The sequence below is a fragment of the Branchiostoma floridae genome, chromosome 12, assembly GCF_000003815.2.
Source record: "Branchiostoma floridae strain S238N-H82 chromosome 12, Bfl_VNyyK, whole genome shotgun sequence".
NCBI classification, from domain to species: Eukaryota; Metazoa; Chordata; class Leptocardii; order Amphioxiformes; family Branchiostomatidae; genus Branchiostoma; species Branchiostoma floridae.
The window spans coordinates 17023796-17044182 of NC_049990.1; the positions used below are offsets into that span (position 1 = coordinate 17023796).

General features: G+C 40.2%; 1 protein-coding gene across 1 annotated transcript; it reads right to left on the bottom strand.

Annotated features, from left to right (window-relative positions):
- LOC118427078 (multidrug resistance-associated protein 5-like) lies at window positions 1-19964 on the bottom strand. The gene is made up of 28 exons (XM_035836715.1): window positions 19522-19964; window positions 18341-18499; window positions 17306-17453; window positions 16846-16949; window positions 16347-16476; window positions 15751-15924; window positions 14866-15013; window positions 13731-13879; window positions 13265-13372; window positions 12765-13028; window positions 12487-12558; window positions 11605-11729; window positions 11075-11147; window positions 10370-10573; window positions 9476-9672; window positions 9032-9185; window positions 7971-8174; window positions 7102-7378; window positions 6203-6359; window positions 5406-5531; window positions 4549-4735; window positions 4036-4125; window positions 3698-3887; window positions 3095-3254; window positions 2758-2836; window positions 2528-2641; window positions 1776-1940; window positions 1-928 (listed from the first exon to the last, which is right to left on the bottom strand). Exons 1-28 carry the CDS (start codon window positions 19800-19802, stop codon window positions 839-841), a joined length of 4329 nt encoding a protein of 1442 aa, XP_035692608.1. The 5' UTR covers window positions 19803-19964; the 3' UTR covers window positions 1-838.
- Between the last annotated feature and the right edge of the window lie 423 nt (window positions 19965-20387).

The following is a 20387-nucleotide window of genomic DNA, read 5'->3' on the forward strand; positions in this document are numbered from 1 at the left end:
TACCCGATAAGATGACTTTTAATCATTAACTGTGAGGTAATCCCTTCTTTGTATACACGTCAAACAATGTATTGATATAGTAGGTTGACATTTGGCACGTTATAATGATGGATGGAAAGTCACACAAAGAAAGACGAAGCTGATGCCTGGGACTAAGCACTTAGTAAAACTAATCAAGTAAAGTGGTCTCTACCTAATGGTCTTACTCTACATTTTAAAGTTGCCAACATACTTCTTTTTAAAGCAACGGTACAAGTCTTTAAATTTTCAATTTTTGTAGTATAATTTAGCGGTTTCATGAAAAAAAAACTTAAGCATAAAATTAAAGCTTACAATCAGTCGTAGTTTTTATGTAAGATTAAATAGGAAAGGACGCAAGCATTGAAAATTCTTCTAGTTCAGTTCAAGTCATCGTGTTTGATATGCCTACTGGAAGCATACAGTGAAGTGTTTGATTTTTGAAATAGCTCTATAATTGAATTGAAATCTGTTAAAATTTCTTTAAAAAACAAAAACAAATGAACAATAGTCAGTGATTGTTTCGAATACAATATAAACAAATGAACAATAGTCAGTGAATGTTTCGAATACAATATAATCTCTGTCAACGTAATATCAATACACTTGCTGTCGTAGCATCATCTGGGTACAAAATTAAAGATAAACAAATAAATACATATTTATAGATAGATGGATGGATGGATGGATGGATGGATGGATGGATGGATGGATGGATGGATGGATGGATGGATGGATGGATAGATAGATAGATAGATAGATAGATATAAACGGACATTTGAACAAAATAGCCCAGAACTTGCAATGGTTAACTTGATTGCTAATTGCTGAGTTTCGTCGCTGACATCATGGCATGGAAGTGTGAGTTGGCGTCTGCAAGCAGCGAGCCGGGAGAATCAAACTCTACCACCTGGAAATAAAGACAATGTGTTTCAATCAGTGATAACAAACAAATGTGGCAGCCACGTGTAAAAAACATGTAAAGCCCTTGCAATATTGCTGCTGTTCACCTTGTAGTGACAATGACACATAGAGCTGACATAGAACTTTTCTGCACGACAACACATAGGTCAGCAAGTTTCCTTGCTGTTTCTTGTGCAGGGTATATTTTGCAGGGAGGTGTTACCTGCACTTCGTCTTTTAACAAGCCTGAGGTACCTCGTCGAACACATCCTTTCCGATAAAGAGGTACTACCCTAACAGAGATTCTCTTCCCAGGATTTGAACCGAGGTCTATCAATTACCAACTAATGAAACTAGAAGCTACAGGGGTCGCCACGGCAATACTACTACTACTACTACTACTACTACTACTACTACTACTACTACTACTACTACTACTACTACTACTACTGCTGCTGCTACTACTACTACTACTACTACTACTACTACTACTACTACTACTACTTCTACTTCTACTGTCAGTCAGTCTGTCTATACAGAAAATGGCTGCACAAAAAAACAAACGACAAAGAAGACTACAGTAAGTACTCATATATGTACAACACAGAATACTGCAATTGGTAACCGCAAAAGCGAACTATGATATCACATGATATGTATGAAACTACTAAGATCGCATCGTTTACTGTTCATAGATGTACAGTTTGAGAAAATATATGTGTACAGGTTCCCTTATTTTTCGAAACAATGGCTAACTCTTCAATATGACTTCGATACTCATAATCATTGAAAATGACGTATATCACATTGGCATTATGCACATGAGTAAAAGTACAACTTTGATCCCCACTGACCTCCCCATCCTCCATGACCAGTATCCTGTCACAGGTCAGTACGGTGTTGAGTCTGTGTGCGATGGTCAGCATGGTGCAGTCACTGAAGGCCTCCCGGATAGTTGTCTGGATCAAGTTGTCTGTCTCTGGGTCGATGGCTGCTGTGGCCTCGTCTAACATCAGAATCTGTATAGACACGGTTTATGAATTATGGCGTAATAAGTTTTGTTGTTGTTTACAAAACATATTTTCAATCTACATTCAAACTATGGTTAACATATTTCGAAAAATACTAGACAGTTACTTAAGCTTTAGCAACTGGATATGATTTTGGAAATGATTGAACATTTCAGGTAGCATTCACTAACTTTCGTCAGTGACAATGACCCTTATCTTTCATCATGAGTCAAGGGTGAAAGTTAGTCAATGCTAACTGAAACGTCTGACAGTTTCCCAGATCACATCCAGTTGCTTGTGTATCTGCTAGATGGCGTATCATATTACTTGGATGTCTCACCTTCTTTCGACGTATAGACATCGTAGACTGCTACGGTAACGAAGATGGCACCTGTTACTTGGTACAAATATCTCATTTTTTCCCCAATCTAACACATCTGTACACCAAATTTTCAGCCGGCACTCCGACATACACTATCTGCCTGAGTCGGCAGCACAAACGAACCAGTACAAAAAGAAACGGCCAGCAAAATTGTAATATGAGAAAAAAACGAAAAAGGCCCGGAGAGCTTGCTATGGAGGCTATTTTGCCTGACCTTGCTGTGTCTGAGCAGTGCCCTGGCCATACACAGCAGCTGTCTCTCTCCCACTGAGAAGTTGTCTCCGTTCTCCACAACAGGCGCCTCCAGCTGATGCTGTAGGCCTGAGATCTACAACAAGATGGGAAGGATGCAAACAAGATGTCATGACTGAAACCAAGTCAAGTTGATCTATCGTTCACAAAGCGAATCATTCACATCTTGAACACAAACATCAAAGTACATACTGCTTGTTTCATGTGTGTTCTCTCCAGAGCACTCCAGATTTGGTCATCGCTGTACTGCTCAAACGGATCCAGGTTATATCTGAAAGAAGTGAAGAAATTGGTGCAAGTATTAGTTCTATCATTCAGCATGAAAACATTTAAGTGTGATGATGGAAAGTATTTATGATTGGGTATCAACAACAGCACGAGATGACGACCCATTAAAATGTTATTGGAAATTATGCTTATCTTTAATGTGCGTTTACCAAGAAGACAAGATTCGAAAAGACTCAATATTGAGGTTGGGTGGCTACATATCCTCGCCAGTTAAACCATATGAAAGATAGGCCACACCCACCTGACGGTCCCCACAAATAAGACAGGGTCCTGTGGGATGATTGACAGCTTGCTGCGCAGGTCCTCCAGGCCGATGGTAGAAATGTCCACGTCATCGATACTGATGGAGCCTGATGCTGCTTCCCCCAGTCGGAACAGGGCCACGCCTAGCGATGACTTACCTGCAAAGGAATTGTAATCATATAGTGTGTACACCGATTCTATTGAATACCAGCAGCCAGTTCTTGATAAGTTAGGAACGAATATCCACTAAGTTTGGTAGTTCAAAAAGACTTTTGTGTTGTAGCTATTCTCAACGGACCGATCCTGACTGTCCATCAAAAATCAAAGCAGTTCGACCAATCAGATAGCCCCTGTATTTCCGTCAAATATTTGCACTGTCATGTTTTCATTTTGCATTTCTACGTTTTTTTTTACAGAGATGAGTGGAGCTTTGGGGTCGGTCTGTCGTCATTGATGAGACCGTTTCTTAAGTATCAATCACAACTTTGAAGACGTGTTCAATCAAGGAAGCAAGTTTGTTTGCAACCCTTGACATTTCTTCATCCAACATCAGTTTATACGTCCACTTCATGATGCAAAACAAAAGCAGGTGTAGATGTACCTGAACCAGTTCTTCCCACGATTCCGACTTTTTCAGAAGGTCTTGTGGAGAAGCTGACATCTTTCAGCACCAAGGGCAGACCCTCCCGGTAACGCATGTTGTACTTCTGGAACCGAACACGACCCTCAGACGGCCAGGACTGGGCTGGGGCAGTTTTCTTGATGGTCAGCGGGGCCTCTGGTTTAAGACCCTGTGAAGCAAGGAGGGAATTCAATCACTAGCGCTGAAAAGATTGCCAGATTTTTCGTGATATTCTACCATTTTATTTGGCATCCCGGTACTGTTTTCAACGCTTTTATCCTAGTGTTGCCCTATTTGTTTTATTGAAAAGTACATACCTTGATATAACTGTTAATCCTCTGCACTGACGTGATGCGAGCCTCTACCTCAGAGCTGAGACGAACTGTGAACTGGAACATTCCTGTCATCTGAAACAAAATCATTCCCAAAAAAATCAATGTCTGTCCAGGTTCAATCATATCATTAACAATAGATCACAAACTCATGACACGTCTTTCCAACCACAAGAGCTTTCTACTAACCATAAATCGTTACTATATATGGTCCTGAACATGACATACGAAAACCGCAAGTTTCACAGCAGGACCTTTGAAAGGGGGCCTAAAGTCGAGCCATTACAAGGTCTAGCTTATCAAGATACACATACAGACAGACACACATGCGCAAAAATACATACAAGCACATGCGCGCAAAGGCAAACACACACACGTGCACGATCGCTAAAGAAAGCATATGAACCTTCCTGGTCAAAGCTTTAAACTGCAATAGACCGTTTCAATTGCGTTATCCTATTGTAAACATTTGATTGTGCAATTGAAAATCATTCTTACCTGTATAACAGAAGTAAGAGCTAACCCCGCAAGAGCAGGAGGCACAGACCCATGGGTGACCACCACCATCAAAGCGGTGACAGTAGACATTATTGTGGTAATCAGGTCCAGTCTCACTGACAGCCAACGCATCGCACAGTAGAAGAGGAAGGACACGGTGGAGTTTTTGTCCAGCAGACTTACAAACCTGAAAACGGCGTTCAAGTACATGACGATATAAAACGGGAAAACATGCGCATCCAGCTACTTCAAATTATATAGACAGCTTTTATCACCACAATTTGATGCTAAAGTACATGCTAAATCGTCAGCAATTATGATGTTGATTCACCAAGAGTCAACTTGTTTTTAAATAAGTAAGATCAGTATGATTGTATTACCACAACGCTGTGTGTAGACACATAATGCAATACAAGCTACTGAGACTATTTTATCAAACCCTTCTTTATGCTTACAAAAGTATCAGACCAGATAGTTACGTCAGGTTAACAAATCAGTAGAGGATAGCTTACGCCAAAAAAAAAGTCATTCAAGCAACTGGTCATGGTTTTGGAAACGATTAGACGTTTCACCCACTACCTTTTGTTAGTGGCATAGAACAGATTTGTTTAAAGCTCGTGGATTCTACGATGAAACGTATGACAGTTTCCAAAACCATGCCCAGTTGCTTGAATAACTATAATCTTATAGAACTGTAGTTACGTATATATCAGTAGATGCCATGCTTTGTACCTTGTACGATTGTTGCGCAATACAGTTACTTTTATATCATTTTATATCATCGTATTACCTGGATGTCTAACCTTCATCAACGTAGAAGCCTACATAATTAGTAACATACTACCAAATGTGCTTACCTACTAACAGTTGCTTCCGTCTTGTTGTAAGCATGAATAGTGGGCAGACCCTGTACAGTAGCAGTCAGATGGCAGAACCAGGGAGACCGGCTCACATTCTCTAACCTCTTCAGTTCACGCAGGGCACTGGATTAGACAAAAGCATGTAAATTTGCTAATTGAAATCCCAAGCTTTCAGACGCAGTGACAGAAGCGTCGGAATACAATAATTATCTGTGTATATCTTTCATTGACAAACTACAGGTACACAGCATCAACCGATTCATCATTCCTCCGTGGTCATCAAATGCTGATGCATCGAGGCTGTAGATATCTCTCCCAAGAATCTTCTTTTCTTTTTTATTTATCAATTTTTGGACAGACAAGGACAATATGGCTTTGTACTCAAGTTGACAAATTATTTTCACAGTGCCACATACAAACAACAACAGGCTTGATATTATTAAGGAAAATGTTGTCCTAGAGCTTTTTTGAGGCCGCACGTGCAGTGGGCTGTTATTCACTGTGTCTCCGGCACGGTATTGGGTGACGGAGCCCTCCCTTCCCACCGCTATATACCTCCCCAACCAAAGTCAGGTGCCATTTTACACTTGGATGTAGTGAGGAAAGTCGTGTGCATTTCATAATGGTACAAGAATCGGTAGCATGGCGGGATTCAAACTCATGACCTCTGGGTTCTGGACCAGATACCCTCCAGTTACGCTTCATAATCCGACATTTTCGATACAGGCCGTACAGAGCGAAAACTATCTCAATAAAGATCATTGTAGACGACAAAAGGCAGAAACAGAACGTACCTTCCGGAGATTTTACAGATGTAGAGGAACATTGCCGTCAATGGTACAATGGCGATGAGGAAGTAGGGAAACGCATATGATACCAAAACAATGGAGAACAGGAGAAGGCAGGTGTTCTGGAGCAGCATCTCTGCCTGCAATGGAAGTCGTACATCCACTGAAACAGATCAGAGAGGGTTATCATCAACATTAGCAGAGATAATAGTTTTTTTGGCATACATTTAGTTGATTATGTTCATCTTTTGTTGATTCTAGGAATACCTCAGTAATTCATTCAGGCTTCAGAAGACTTTTATAAGCTAATATTGGCAGCGTATAGTTCTCTTGTAGTAAAGTTACCCGTGATTTTCCGTGTGAAATCTAACGATAGTTGGCCTTTATTGCAAAAACGGGATATTGAGGGATATACAAAATGTAGCATCGGTAGTGCCTGCAGAATTTGCGAAGTTGAGAGACTAAAACGTACAGAACACTGATTAAAAGACCCCATAACATATCTCTAGATCTTTTCGTTTTTTAAAGTAACGAATTTAGGAATACAACGAATAAAGGTCAACTAACGTTGCATTCTTAACTTTATTACTAAAAGAACCTTCATAAGCTACTTTCATGACTTGTTGGTCAGCGCTTTATTTTGTGTACGGATATAAAGTGTTAAAATTGTAATATAATGTTTACTACCGTCACAGATGAACTTACATTCAAGTATAAACTATGATATCATTGGTAAGGTCTCTTGGTGGCGAATTGAAAACTGAAATCCGTTTCCGGATTGCTCTTGTTGTCGAGTTTACGTCTAAAGTCAAGTACCGATAACAGAGCTACTTTCATGCCACCTATTGGTACTACAGCATCCACTACCTCAAGATTGTGTGGCAATTAAAGATACATAACTTTACCTTCATCCAGGTCCTTGGAGAAGCGATTCAGGATCCTGCCTGTTGGAGTTGTGTCAAAGAAAGACATCGGACTGCGGAAGACAGACCTGAACACCTTGTCGTGAAGGTTGGAGGAGGCCCGCAGAGTAAACTTCATGAAGATGAGGCCCTTTATGGTCATCATGACCAGCACCAGAATGATTGACATCCCGTAAACCAGACTGTAGAAGTGAAGGTCCGGATGGTGCCGAATACTGGAGCTGATGACGGTCTCGTTACCCATCACTACTGTGGTGTTCTTGGTGGAGTGAAATAGAAAGATTGATCAGATCAGGCTTCCACTGCAAAACATTTCTCGTATGCATGAAGACGTAATAAAAACATTAACAAAATTAACTCATCAACAGTAGAGCATATAACGTTTGACCTTTATTCGTTGTGTACCAAAATTCGTTACTTTAAAAATGGGTAGATCTACTGAGGAAGATATGTTATGGAAGCCTTTTAGGTAGTGTTCTGAACATTTGAGTCTCTCAACCTTGCACTGCTGTGTATTCCTGATGTTACATTAAGTATCTTCCCTCAATATCCCGTTTTTGTAAAGAAACCAAGATAGGTACACAGTGAATAAAGGTCGACTAACCTTAACGTTGCTTTTCTAAGACAAACATCTATTTGAATCTCCCTTATCCATATCTATATGGATATTGAATTGTTTGCCTCAATGTTATAATCGTTGTTTTATGTTGATATTTCTATCTTTAAATGTGTGCTTTTGATAATTAGTGTGTAAGATAATCAATAGATATAGGAATATATAAATGAACTATATTAGATTGCTAAGAAATTTCTGCAATCTCGATCATAAACAGATGGTGACTAAAACTCACCCCACTGCCTTGCCTCAACCAGAGACTCAACCAGAGGCTACTGAAGGCCATTGACCCCACCGACAGAACAAATGTGAGCAGGACCAGCACAGTCAGCAGGTACCCTCCTCCTGCCTTACAGTAGTCTGCGTACGTTCTCCATCCAATACTGCCACTCTCAATGTCCTCCTTTGTTATTAAGCTGCCTGTAAAGAAGACAATGTACTCAATAATTTGTGATTTGATAGTGATGGTGTATTTACAATGCATGGGGATACAAAATTCACTTAGAGTAATCTTTATTTTTAGCCCTTCTCTTCATTTTTGCAAAACATTATGATGTGAAGATGCACCGGAAATAGAAGTGGCAAGAATGTAACAGCAAGCAGTGACAAGATAATAGCTAAGCAAGCAACTGGATACAGTGTTACTCAAGCAATTAGGTAGCAAATATGACTCTGTGGCATTTGTCCATAAGAAAGTATGAGAAAAAAATATCAAGTCATTTCGGAAACTTTCACCTAAAAAGTGCACATGTCGATGAGCACATGCCAACATCTATCAATGCATATGTCCTTAAGTGGGCTAAGTACTGACAAAGTATACACATGGTAATTCACAGATGTATAACACATTGCTATCTCTACCGGTCTGTAGATGGCCACAAACCATTTTGTTCGTTGATACCTTCAGTAGAACTGTCTTCTATAACAAAGTAGAAATCCATCAACGTTACAGACATAAATTGCAACTTTTGTCCTTGCATAGTTGAAGAAATAAGTTAACTTCTAACCCTCGGAAGATTTAATTGCCAATGGAAAAGTCAAATAACACTAGATGTCCTTAATTCGTGACATTTTTCGGTCAATGTCAAGTGTTCAAATATCTTCGGCTTGTCTTCCATATGCTGTACCTATAATTCTATTGTCTGTGATTGCGTGTTAAGGAAAAATGCATTTTTTTAATAATTACTTTGTTCCAAAAGCAAAACGTTCTGTTCAGATGAGAATTAACATATGAAAAATGTACTTTCAGATCTCCGCTATACTTCACTGTGACACCACGGATACAACACTACTGACTGGGTAACGTGTTGCCTTACCAGACAAGTCCTCTTCCTCTTCTTCCATGACCAGTTCTTCTCCCACACACACCTCCCCGTTGTCACCAATGCTGGTGATAGAGACAACTGTGGACAGGCGTTTCCTTGACCGAGCATCCCCAGAAAATTGTCTCCTAAGCGGACGTTTACAATTTACATGCACAATCACTCAAGCATAGTGCATTTTGCAGAGGGGAGTTAAATGTATATTAATCCTTAAAAATGCATAAAAATAGAATAAAAATACCGTTCCCACAAGTTATTACAAAAATGTGAATCCACTATGAATGCGCTCGTGGAATTTTTAGAATATTAAGCAACTCAATGGCAGCATCATACTAACGGCTCCGCTTCTGAGGCGTCGCCAAAAAGAAAACGGTGCAACTACAAAGAAATGCATTCCCATTATTAGGCATAGCCTTACATTAGCTTGTGAGTCGGCTGTTCAATCTCTTCCTCTTCATCTGCCTCCTCCCCTGTCTCCTCATCACAGTGTGAGGTCATGTAGCCCTGTATCATCCGGGCGTAGTCTTCCCCAGCTGTCATCAGCTGACTGTGTTCACCCTTCTCTGCTATCCCACCATCCTTCATCAGGAGAACCTGGTCACACAGGTGCAGGTACTGGGGGATAGAAGAGGTGCATGAACTACATTCATTTAGAGGTTCAAATTACACAATACAAGCTGACTTGAGGCAGGTGCAGGTACTGGGAAAAATAGGTGCTGGGAAAGATTTTGTTATTTCGTTCCAGAAACCCACTTCACTTATATATAGACCTTTCGTTGTTCAGCATTACTCCTGGCTCTGTGTGTGTCTGTGTATGTTTGTGTATGTGTGTCTGTGTGTGTGTGCGTGTTTGTGTGTTTGTGTCTGCATGTATGTCTGTAATTATCTCCGTGTGTCTGTCTGTGCGTATGTGTATATGTCTGTGCATATGTGTGTGTGTGTTACGTGTGTGTGTGTGTGTGTGTGTGTGTGTGTTTGTGTGTGAGTGTGTGTGCGTGTTTGTGTGTTTGTGTCTGCATGTATGTCTGTAATTATCTCCGTGTGTCGGTCTGTACGTATGTGTATATGTCTGTGCATATGTGTGTGTGTAAGAGAGAGTGTGTCTATGTGTTTATCTCTGTGTGTCTGTGTGTCTGTCTGTCTATACGACTGTATGTGTGTGTGTTTATGTTTGTGTGTGTCTGCATGCCTCTGTAATTGATCCGAGTCTATCTGTGTGTGTTTTGTGTGCGTGTGCGTGTCTCTGCTTGTGTGCGTGCGTGTCTATGTGTGTGAACGCTAGATTAGGCAACATTGTAAACAGCATATGTACCTGAAGCTGATGAGTGACAAAGACGACAGTTTTGTCCTTCAGTGCTCCCATGATGCAGTGGTGAAAGATGTGCTGTCCCACGTGAGCGTCCACAGCACTGAGAGGGTCGTCCAGCAGGTAGATGTCCCTGTTACTGTATACAGCCCGGGCCAGACTGATGCGCTGTTTCTGTCCTCCACTCAGGTTTATGCCTCTCTCACCAATCTGGAAGATTAAAATCTTTTTTTTTGTACAAGAGAAATGCAAACGCGTAACCCTACTGGGACTTGATCTTGCGTTTGCGTGACGTCAGCAACTGGTCAAACGTGACAGGAAGTTTGTATCGACCATTATACCTAGAGTTATAAAGGAGACCGTATATCAGGGCAACTAACCCATCATTAAACAGAAACGGTGGGCGATATAAACTTCTTGGCATGTTTGACCGATTGCTGACGTCACGTATACGCAAAATCAGCTGTCAACAACCACGTTGTTGTATCTTTCGCGGGTTAAATTCGGAACTGACGGGTCATTATTAAATAAATCCTGAAGAAGGCGACAGTAGTCGGTGAAAATTTGGTTCATGTATACCTTAGTGTTCGAAAAAAGTTTAGCATTGTCCTATATTAGGATTCTTTAGATTTTGCAACAAGAAGTACAGCATCTTAAGAAATGCGCTGTGTGAAATATTTATTTGTTTGAACTGTACAAGCCTATACGCACCTCTGTCATATCTCCGGCCGCCAGCACATTGAAGTCATGCGTCAGGCTACATGCCATCACAGCTTCCTCATACCTTAAAATATCATTAAAAAAACAGCATCGATTAAGAGAGTCTGATATGAATTAAGCAGTCTTGTAGGAAATCTGCTATTATCGTGTGGCAACCATTGTAACCTTCAAACAATCTTACCTACCTACCTGCCAAGTCCCTTGGCCGTTTGAGATTCAGACCAGATTGCGTCCCCCTGCTTAGTCAAGAAGTCTCCCACTTATTCCAAAATTGTGGGAGAGCGCCATTACGAGAGAAGCATAAGGTTAAAAATACTTTTGATTGCCATAGCCGTCGACTTTAAGCTCCATATTTTAGATAGACATGTTTGTGTTGCCAATCAGTTTTAACCTCATATCTTATATTAAATTTGATGGCATTGCTGGATATTGGACTTTTCACCATCCGCTTTACGTCATGTCAAAGTTTTAAAACGGACAACCACACAGCATTATTATTGAAAATGGAAAAGGCCTGTAACCTCTGTTGATGATAGTCCTCTCCAAACAGGATGTTGTCCCTGACAGAAGCGTTCATGATCCAGGCCTGCTGGGCCACGTATGCGATACTGCCTGTCAGTCCTACTGTACCCTCCAGTACACGCATCTGTTCAAGGCAAAAGTTAACGGTAAAAGTAGTTCCATAGCCGTTTAGTGAGTGCCGTGCAGTGAGTTAAGGGACAGTGGGTTACGATGTTATTTACTGTGTCTAGGGCACGGTATTGGGAAGCAGAGCCCACCCCTGTCCTGTTATTTCCACAACCCATTTTAAACGTGGGTGGTTTGATCGTGCTGAGTGACTTTTCCAAGAGCATAAGATAGGTAGCATGACAGGATTTGAACCAAGGACCTCTGGGCTCTGGGCAAAATACACTGCAGTTACATTATACGACCCCACAATGCACAACTTAAAATATGCAGCTGTTCAAGTAAACGAAGATTTCAGTCATCACACACGTACAGACATGTATTCCCTGTATAAAACGGCGATTTTTACTTCACGTGTAAACTGACAGTCGTCTTTATTCACATGCCACACAACAGTAAAACCGATCGACGCGACGGACTCTCTTCGGCTGTCTACGCCGGTGTTCTCTTGACCATCGCGCTACCATTTTTAGAGATCGCAATGAGATGGGATAAATTTTCAGTGAAAAAAAATATGCTTCAATCTCTGAATATCTAAATTTGGCAACCTTTGGGTGACCAACAAATACAGCTAATCTCAACTCTGAGTCAGGGTCTTAGGTATTGAGTGTAAGTACAAGATGACCAATAACGTTGATGAATTAGCTTTGTACATCGTTAATCGCAAGATAAACGTTTTGATGATGATACAAATATATGTATATAATTCCTATTACCTGACCAAGGATGCCGGAGATGAGAGAGCTCTTTCCACTTCCAACACCTCCACAAACACCTAACAGAGTACCCTGAGGAAAAACGGACAATACTAAATTTTGCAGGAATTATTTTGATGATCAGTGATGATGAAACAGACACAAAGTCTACAACTTCACAAAAGTGTTGTTGAGGAGTGGTAATGTTAGACGCTAAAGAAAACGTCACTGTATGTGAGAATAGACAATGTATGGGTAAAAATCCCATGTATGCAAACAAGGCACATAGTACAACTGACCTTCGGTAGCTCCAGCTCGATTTGGGAGAGAGTTTTCATCAGTCGCTCTTCAGATTCTGCCCCTTGGTTTGTCAGAGGAATTCTCTCTGTCTTTCCGTTGACCACAAGGTCATCTCCGGACTCCTTAACTGACCCCTGCTTCTCCTGGTCACCTCCGCTCGTAGCGACGTCCCACGTGAAGGTGGCAGATTTGACCTCAACTGAGTTGCCCGGATGTGACGGACGGGCGGTGAATGGCTCCATCTCTTCCATTTCAAGCAAACTCTGGAAAGTAACGTGGCCATCTTTGTACATTCAAGCGGAGCATAAACATCAAACGTTAAATATGCTTTATTTGATAGAATTTCTCATGAAATGAAATGATACCACAACTAACAATGCATTGCGTGCATCCCATAAGTGGATATAAAGTTATGATATCAAGATAGATACAGTAATTATTCTAAATTTCTTTTGAGAAAGGTTACTCAGGCCTAGAATGAAACACATAAATTACTTACTTTCATACGCTGTAGGCCTATTCTGCACTCAGCAAGCGCTTTCACAGACAGCGGAAGTGAGGCCATGGCGAAGCGCATGGAATTATAAATGGCTACCATGGTGAAAGCCTGGAGGACAAAAATAAACAAATTAAAGTCTAATAAGATTATTACAACGTCTTACCCGATGGCTTAATACAAGTAACAGAGAACAGAAAAAAGAAAAACAATGGAAAATAATGGAAAACGACATATAATATGTTCAGCAAAAAAGATTCAAAAAACGGAAATTCTGTTGCAGTTCTAAGAACAGCCACAAGGGGATCCAAAATCGGCACTGACTTTCATCTTCCGAAGATCTACCAACATACTAAATATCATTACAATTCATCCAGCCCTATTCAACTTACGCTGACTATATTTATCCAGAAACACACACACAAACACACACAAAACAATACCTCCATTTTTCACGGAGGTAACAAACCTGTGATGCCGTGAGGTCATGCCCGGTCATGACATGAAGAGTGATGGTTACGATACTAGCCACAATAGTGACCAGCGGGAAGGTACCGATACTGAAGCTCTGTACATAGCCTGCCTTCTCCAGAACCTTCCTCTCTTCACTCCTCACATCTGTAATAGAGAGAACTTTATTGCACGACATTTGTACATGGTACAATGTATGGCAACTACTATTACACAGAGTACAAAATAGGTGTATAGAATAAGACTTAACATCCTAATTAACATAACAAGTAGGGATAACACAAGTGTTACAATCGAGTTGGGCTAATCATGAGTTTCAGTATTCTTTCTTATAGCAAAGCAGTATTGATATATTTGCCTCTCTTCGCATTATGGGTGTTGTGGCACCTAAAGATATATACAAATCTGTCTGTAGCATCGAGTTTCTTGAAATCAGCTGTACTGAAGAACATCAAGTCTTAAACAGTCGTATAACAAATTGTTTGGTAGGTACAGTGGGGGTCTGCCTAAGCACCTTAAACGACTTTAATATGCAGTGTACATGGAGCAACGACCTTGTGTGGTGCTCTGGATACATTGTTTATGCATTTAGAAATAAAAAAAAAGACGCAGCAAGTAATAACCTGTTGTTTGAGGTCGTTTGATGTGTTTAGGCAGACCGGGTACAGTGGTATAGTGATTTTAGTACACTGCTAAACTCTCTTCCGACACAAAGGTATACACGGACCACTGTCGCCTTCTTCAGGATCAATAATGACCAATCACTTCCGAACGTTAACTCACGAGAGTTGCACACACGTGATCCTGTGGATACGTGACGTCAGCAATTGGTCAAACGCTCCAGGAATCTTATAACGCCCACCGTCTCTGTTCAGTGATGGCTGGAGTGCCCTGATGTATATGACCTCCTTTAAACTTCCCATACCTCTTATAAGAAATGGTTAACGTACAAAGATGAGTTTTGATATTGAGATAGGAGTTGTCACACCTTTTGAACTTAAGATATTTTTGGACATGCTAGAGGGAGGAAAGCATTTGTGGCACTCCTAAAGAGAAGAAGATATTGAGCACATTCACTGATCTTGAGCACTTATAAGTTCTTTGAGGTGGTAACACTAGGGAAAACAACTCACCATGTACAGCATTTGCAAATGGCATCTCCCAAGCATACATCTTGATCAGCTTGACAGAAGTGAGAATCTCGTTCATGGTTCGCACACGTCTGTCGGTGATTTTGATGCCCTTTCTCCTGAGGTGTGATATCAGCCGTGATATCAATGCCTAAAAAATACGAGGTTACATCTTCATTGTAAAGAATCCATTTCTTTTATCTTTTTTTTTTAATTTCTTCAATTAGCGTAACAATGAACTTTATTACTGTAACAGTGACGTGTCAGATCAGCACATGTTAAATTTTAATAGTATTTTAACTTAAAATACTATTCAATTTCTGGATAAGATTCGGGGATAACTTCTTGAAGTAATTTCCGAAATGTATTCAGATGTTGGTATTGAATAGTCTTGAAATGTTTACCTAGATGTCTAGCCTTCATAAGACAGATCCTTACATATCTTTCTATTAAATAAAATTATTGAATCATTAGCGTTTAAGCCGAACACAAACTCAAAAAAGCGAACTTTTTTCTACTGTGCCATCAATCTATGGAACGCCCTACCACCAAACATCAAATCCCTGTCCGATATTCCACAATTTAGAAATGCAATCAACCACTATATTTGTTCTCAAGTTAAGTTAAGTTAATGTTTTTCTTATCCATGCAATAAGTGTTATGATTGTGTAAGTTTCTTTTGATTTGTTTTCTATATCTATATCTACCTACCTATCTACCTATTTATAGATAGATAGATATATATAGATAGATATCTGCGCTGTATATGTATGTTTTATTGTTTGAACTTCGAACCCTGAAAGACTAGCCCTAAATAGTACTAAAGGGTATCGCAACAAAGGAATAAAGGAATAGCATTTGCCGAGCTAAAAGACTAGTTTCCCATACCTGGAATGGGTAGTACAGAATGAAGATGGAACATCCCAGCACGGCTGCGGGACCAATCAGGTACACGGTGTAGCACAGACCCAGCAGGAACACGAAGGGAGCTCCGAACAGCAGAACGAACAGCGATGTGGCATCGAACAGCCGCTGTCCATCATTAGCACAGAGATTCACTAGCTGTAAGAACAAGCAAATCTTATAGCCTGATTTATGAATCTCCAGTTATGAAGTTTTTCCGTGTCTAGAACTATTCTCCAAGCAGAGGTTTCAGTGTCGGAGTACGGGTGGGTGTAGTAGCCGCGATTTTTAAAGGAGTCTACCTCTAAGATCTCGGCTACTACTAACACTACCGTAACCTTTGTATGTTGAATAGTTTAGAAAAACAGTTCAGATGAGAACACATTTTCTTTACGCTTATGATAAACCCTTGTAAGCCTTTAGGTGAATGTGTTGTATGTAGTACTTTACTGGACTTTTTTTAAATCAATGTATGCATATATCTAATGCTTCAGTTTTAACTGTTTACTATACTTAAAAAATAACGATTAAGCACAGTGACTGAAAAAATAGTTAAAGACCATTGGACATGATGTACTAACCTCCCCAACAGTCTTGTCTTGCAGACTCCTCAGACGAGTGATCTTGGTGAAGATAAGAGTAAGGATAGCTCCTAATACCCGTGTGGCACTGCGGTAGGCAATAGACCACGTTGTCACAAACAGGACTGATCTGGAAGAGAAAATCATATCTATAAAATGTTAATGTAATGCCGGGCATCTATCTATATACGAAACCCACTACGACAAATAGATGTGAAAGATTCTGAAACATAAATCTAAATATGATATCTATTACAGTAAAACTTTCTTTATTACAGATAGAACGGCACTTACAAATATATAAAACTTTGAGCAACCTATAAAATTTTCTAGTAAAAAGTGTTCCTGTTGTGTTTGTCATTTTATGACTCTGTTATTGGAATTTTATATTTTACTTAAGAAGGGATAATATATTTTCCTACACCTGGCGTCAAAAGTATTTGTGACGTAGTTGTCATATGAAAAAAAAATGCTTTGTAAAACGTTCTTTTGCACAAACCTGGAGATCTCTGTCACAAACATGGCGATAACTAATCCAACTCCCAGATGCCAGTTTGTGTCCGGGGACTCCGCATACTCCAACAGGTTTCCTATTACGAAAGCCTGGAGACAAAAACAAATTCAAAACTGACACCGTCATTCTCATTAAGTGATGATAACAACCTGTTCATGGTTTTCATAGCAAGGGAAACTCTCAGCAAAGATGTAATTGACTAATATAAAGTTTCGTTATAATCTAACGCCAGCAATAGGTCAAAGGTCACTGGAAGTCAACACCGCCCTCCGTCCAAGTTTGGCACGTAACAAATCCGGTCCTTTTTTTATTTGATGGGCAGTTTAATTTCTGAAGCTTATATCGTAATTAACCAACTCAGATGAAACTTTCATGCTTAATGTGAAACGTTATTAATATGCAATATATAGACGCTTATGTCTGAAAATTAAAACCAGAGACGCACGGGTGCTATGAATGCGCCTGCCATGCATACGATGATAGTCAGTAGACTCATCAGCATCCTGGTCCGAGTGAACCTCCAGATGGTACGGGGCAGCGATGCTTTCTTCATCCCGACTCTCTCAACCTCCTCCTTCCACAGCCTCTCAAATCTGTTGAGAAATCATAATTTAAGATAATTTGACTCGAATTTTTAACATTATTTGAACAAATTGAACATTATTTGACTAATATTCTACATACAAATCTATTCTAAAACTGCACTACATCCAACTGGTATAATGGCTTGGGTGTAGAGTATTTGCATTGCATTCAGAATGTTTGGTTTCAAAATCCGGCAGGGTCATACCAAAGACATGGAAAATAGTACACAGAGGATTCTCTTCTTATACCCCCTTTCCACTAGGACGGCGCTCTCGCCGCACTCTCTGTGACCTAAAATTTGACATATCGCTCAACGAACTGTAAACAAAAGAAACGAATCATTTTACACTTTGTGTGTTTTGTTGTCTTCTTCGTCACAATTTGACATTTTATATTATACTAAAATTCAGTATATCCAAGCGAAATATACACATATGCTATTTAGGTCACAGTGAGAGCGCAGCGCGATCACCGTCTAGTGGAAAGAGGGCCTTAGCGCTAATGAAAAAGAGTATGGAAAGTAAACACACACTGTCAGTGGACTAGCCACCTGCGTTAGTGACCTGTACATGCTTGGCCCATGGACTATAGACACGGATCTTGTTTCGTCTACGTTGTATCAATTACATGGGATCAAATGAACGCTAGTTCACCTTTATCGGTGGAGTAGCCTATATTCGTCGTTCAAGTTTAAAAGCTTAGTATTTATCTATTCCAATTCGAGGGACGTTGGTTTTTAATAGCTATATTGTCATAATACTGCAGTTTGAAACCACCGTAAGTCGACTTGCTATCCCTAATAAACGCCTGATTTTAGCAACGAATATAGGCTACCCACCAGATAAAGGTGAACTAGCGTTACATCTCGTGCCAATGATCATATGGACCGCTGTACCTTTTATAGTTGGGCTCTGCCCTGTCATGTGGTGAATGGTGCCAGACGTTCTCCAGAGTCAGTTTCCCCTTGTACGCCATTTTGATCAAAGGAGTCAGCCAGGAGAAGGTCATGAAGGACAGCAGGCCTGCATCGTCAAGTGGGTTCACAGACGGCTGTCTGTCATGGGATAAAGAAAATGAAAAAAATGAACTTTGTGAAACCTGAAGTCAAATCATGATCTTCAATATTCTATGAAACATTATTAACGTATCTCACATTATAATATGAACTATTAGAAACAATGTCTATTATTATTCAGAAACCAACTATTCTTGAGTGTATACAAAATACACGCTTACTTTCCAACTATTCCCGACAATGAAAAAAACTACCTATTATTAAAATCAAATAGCCCACATATTATAGAAGAAGTGGGTAAATTCGTCTTCCATTGCCTAAAATAAGATGTAAACCCCAACAAAACAAGCATCATGTACACTTAAGTAGCACCACATAGTCATAGAATGTAGTTCTTAGCACCGTTGTACTTTTATTTACTATACGTGCTGTTTGTACTTGCAATTAGCCCTCGGGTATGCACTTGCAATAAACAGATTATCATTATTGATATAGCCTGGGTTCCATCTTACTTAGTTTCATGGGGTACGTATATATCAGCTATACAATAGTCTCATGATTAGTCAGTCATACTCTATTGCCCAGGTGACTCCGAACGAACGTCAGGTGGACCAAGAGAAAAGCGTACGGAGCTTTTAGAGAAGACTCGCTATAAGACTGTTTTTTTCTGATTATATATAACATATGGTAGAAATTGACAAAGTGGCCAGTTGTACAAATCAATCACCACTACTTAACTAATATCAATGCCCTCGAACCTCGAAAGCCCTATACGTACAGTATGCCGGATTGGAATATAAAAACAATACATTTCACCCATATCCGTGGTATGGAGCGAAATATAAAAGAAAGCGCTGAAATAATGTATACTGCTAGAGTGCACCACCTCCCACCCCCAAGTCCAATGAACTATAGCTAGTTAAATTTAGGATTTAGGTTGGTTTTGGAGTTACTCGTATGTCTCAGTGATCACAGAGAATGCCAAACACGGAAGTGATTTGCCCTGTAGAGCTAGAAATAAAAGAGGAGTCTTATAAAATTACAACTAACGTTACACTTACTTGGGCTTTGACCTGATGGGTATCAATGTCTTGGCACTTTCCTTGTATTTCCAGTCCTTCTTTCGACAACCCCTTTCCTCGATAGTGGACGGAACGCCTCCTTCAATCATGCCAACAGTGTCCATTGTCTTGCTCTCATCGTACATTGTATCCAAGAATTCGAAGCGAACTGCTTCGTGGTACGAGTCAGTCCGCATGCCTCGTAGGTAGTTTTCGTCTCTGAGTCTCCTCTTACGGTATAACTTGCGGTGTTTCTCTTCTGGTTCAGTTTTGCTTGCCATGATCTTGTTTTTCGTCTCCCAAAATGTTTGAGAAGACCTATCGCAACACAACAGAGTTCTGAATGCACAGTAACTGTCACCACAGGATGTTGACGAAATTGTGACGTCTGTTTCCTGTAGTAGCTTCAGAATTAAGAGCGACACTCTTTTGAGTGTTCTGAAAAGGGCCTAGGGATATCCTGCCACTCCCTGACCTGTAGCTATATATATGTACCAGGGAAACCCGTTGACCCGTAAACGTTCCCTAATACCCTATCAGGTTACCATACAGACTTTCGCGCAGACAAACTGAAGTAGATTAATTGTACTAATGGCATTTTGTAAAGAAGGTTTTTCCTAACTCATCGAACATTACGTTATCATGCGTTTATTGACAGCGTAATGATTTTAAAACTGCCAGTGTGATTCAAGAAGGGCTTTCCCTGCATCTAATAGACCAATCTCATAGCCCCGTCTACCTCCGTCAAAACACAGAAATGCAAAAATACAGCTCTCGCATTGGTCAAAGCGATAACTGACATTCTCTCATTGGTCAAAATGAAAATTGCCGTGCTCTCATTGGTTGAGCTGCTAATTGTGTCAGTC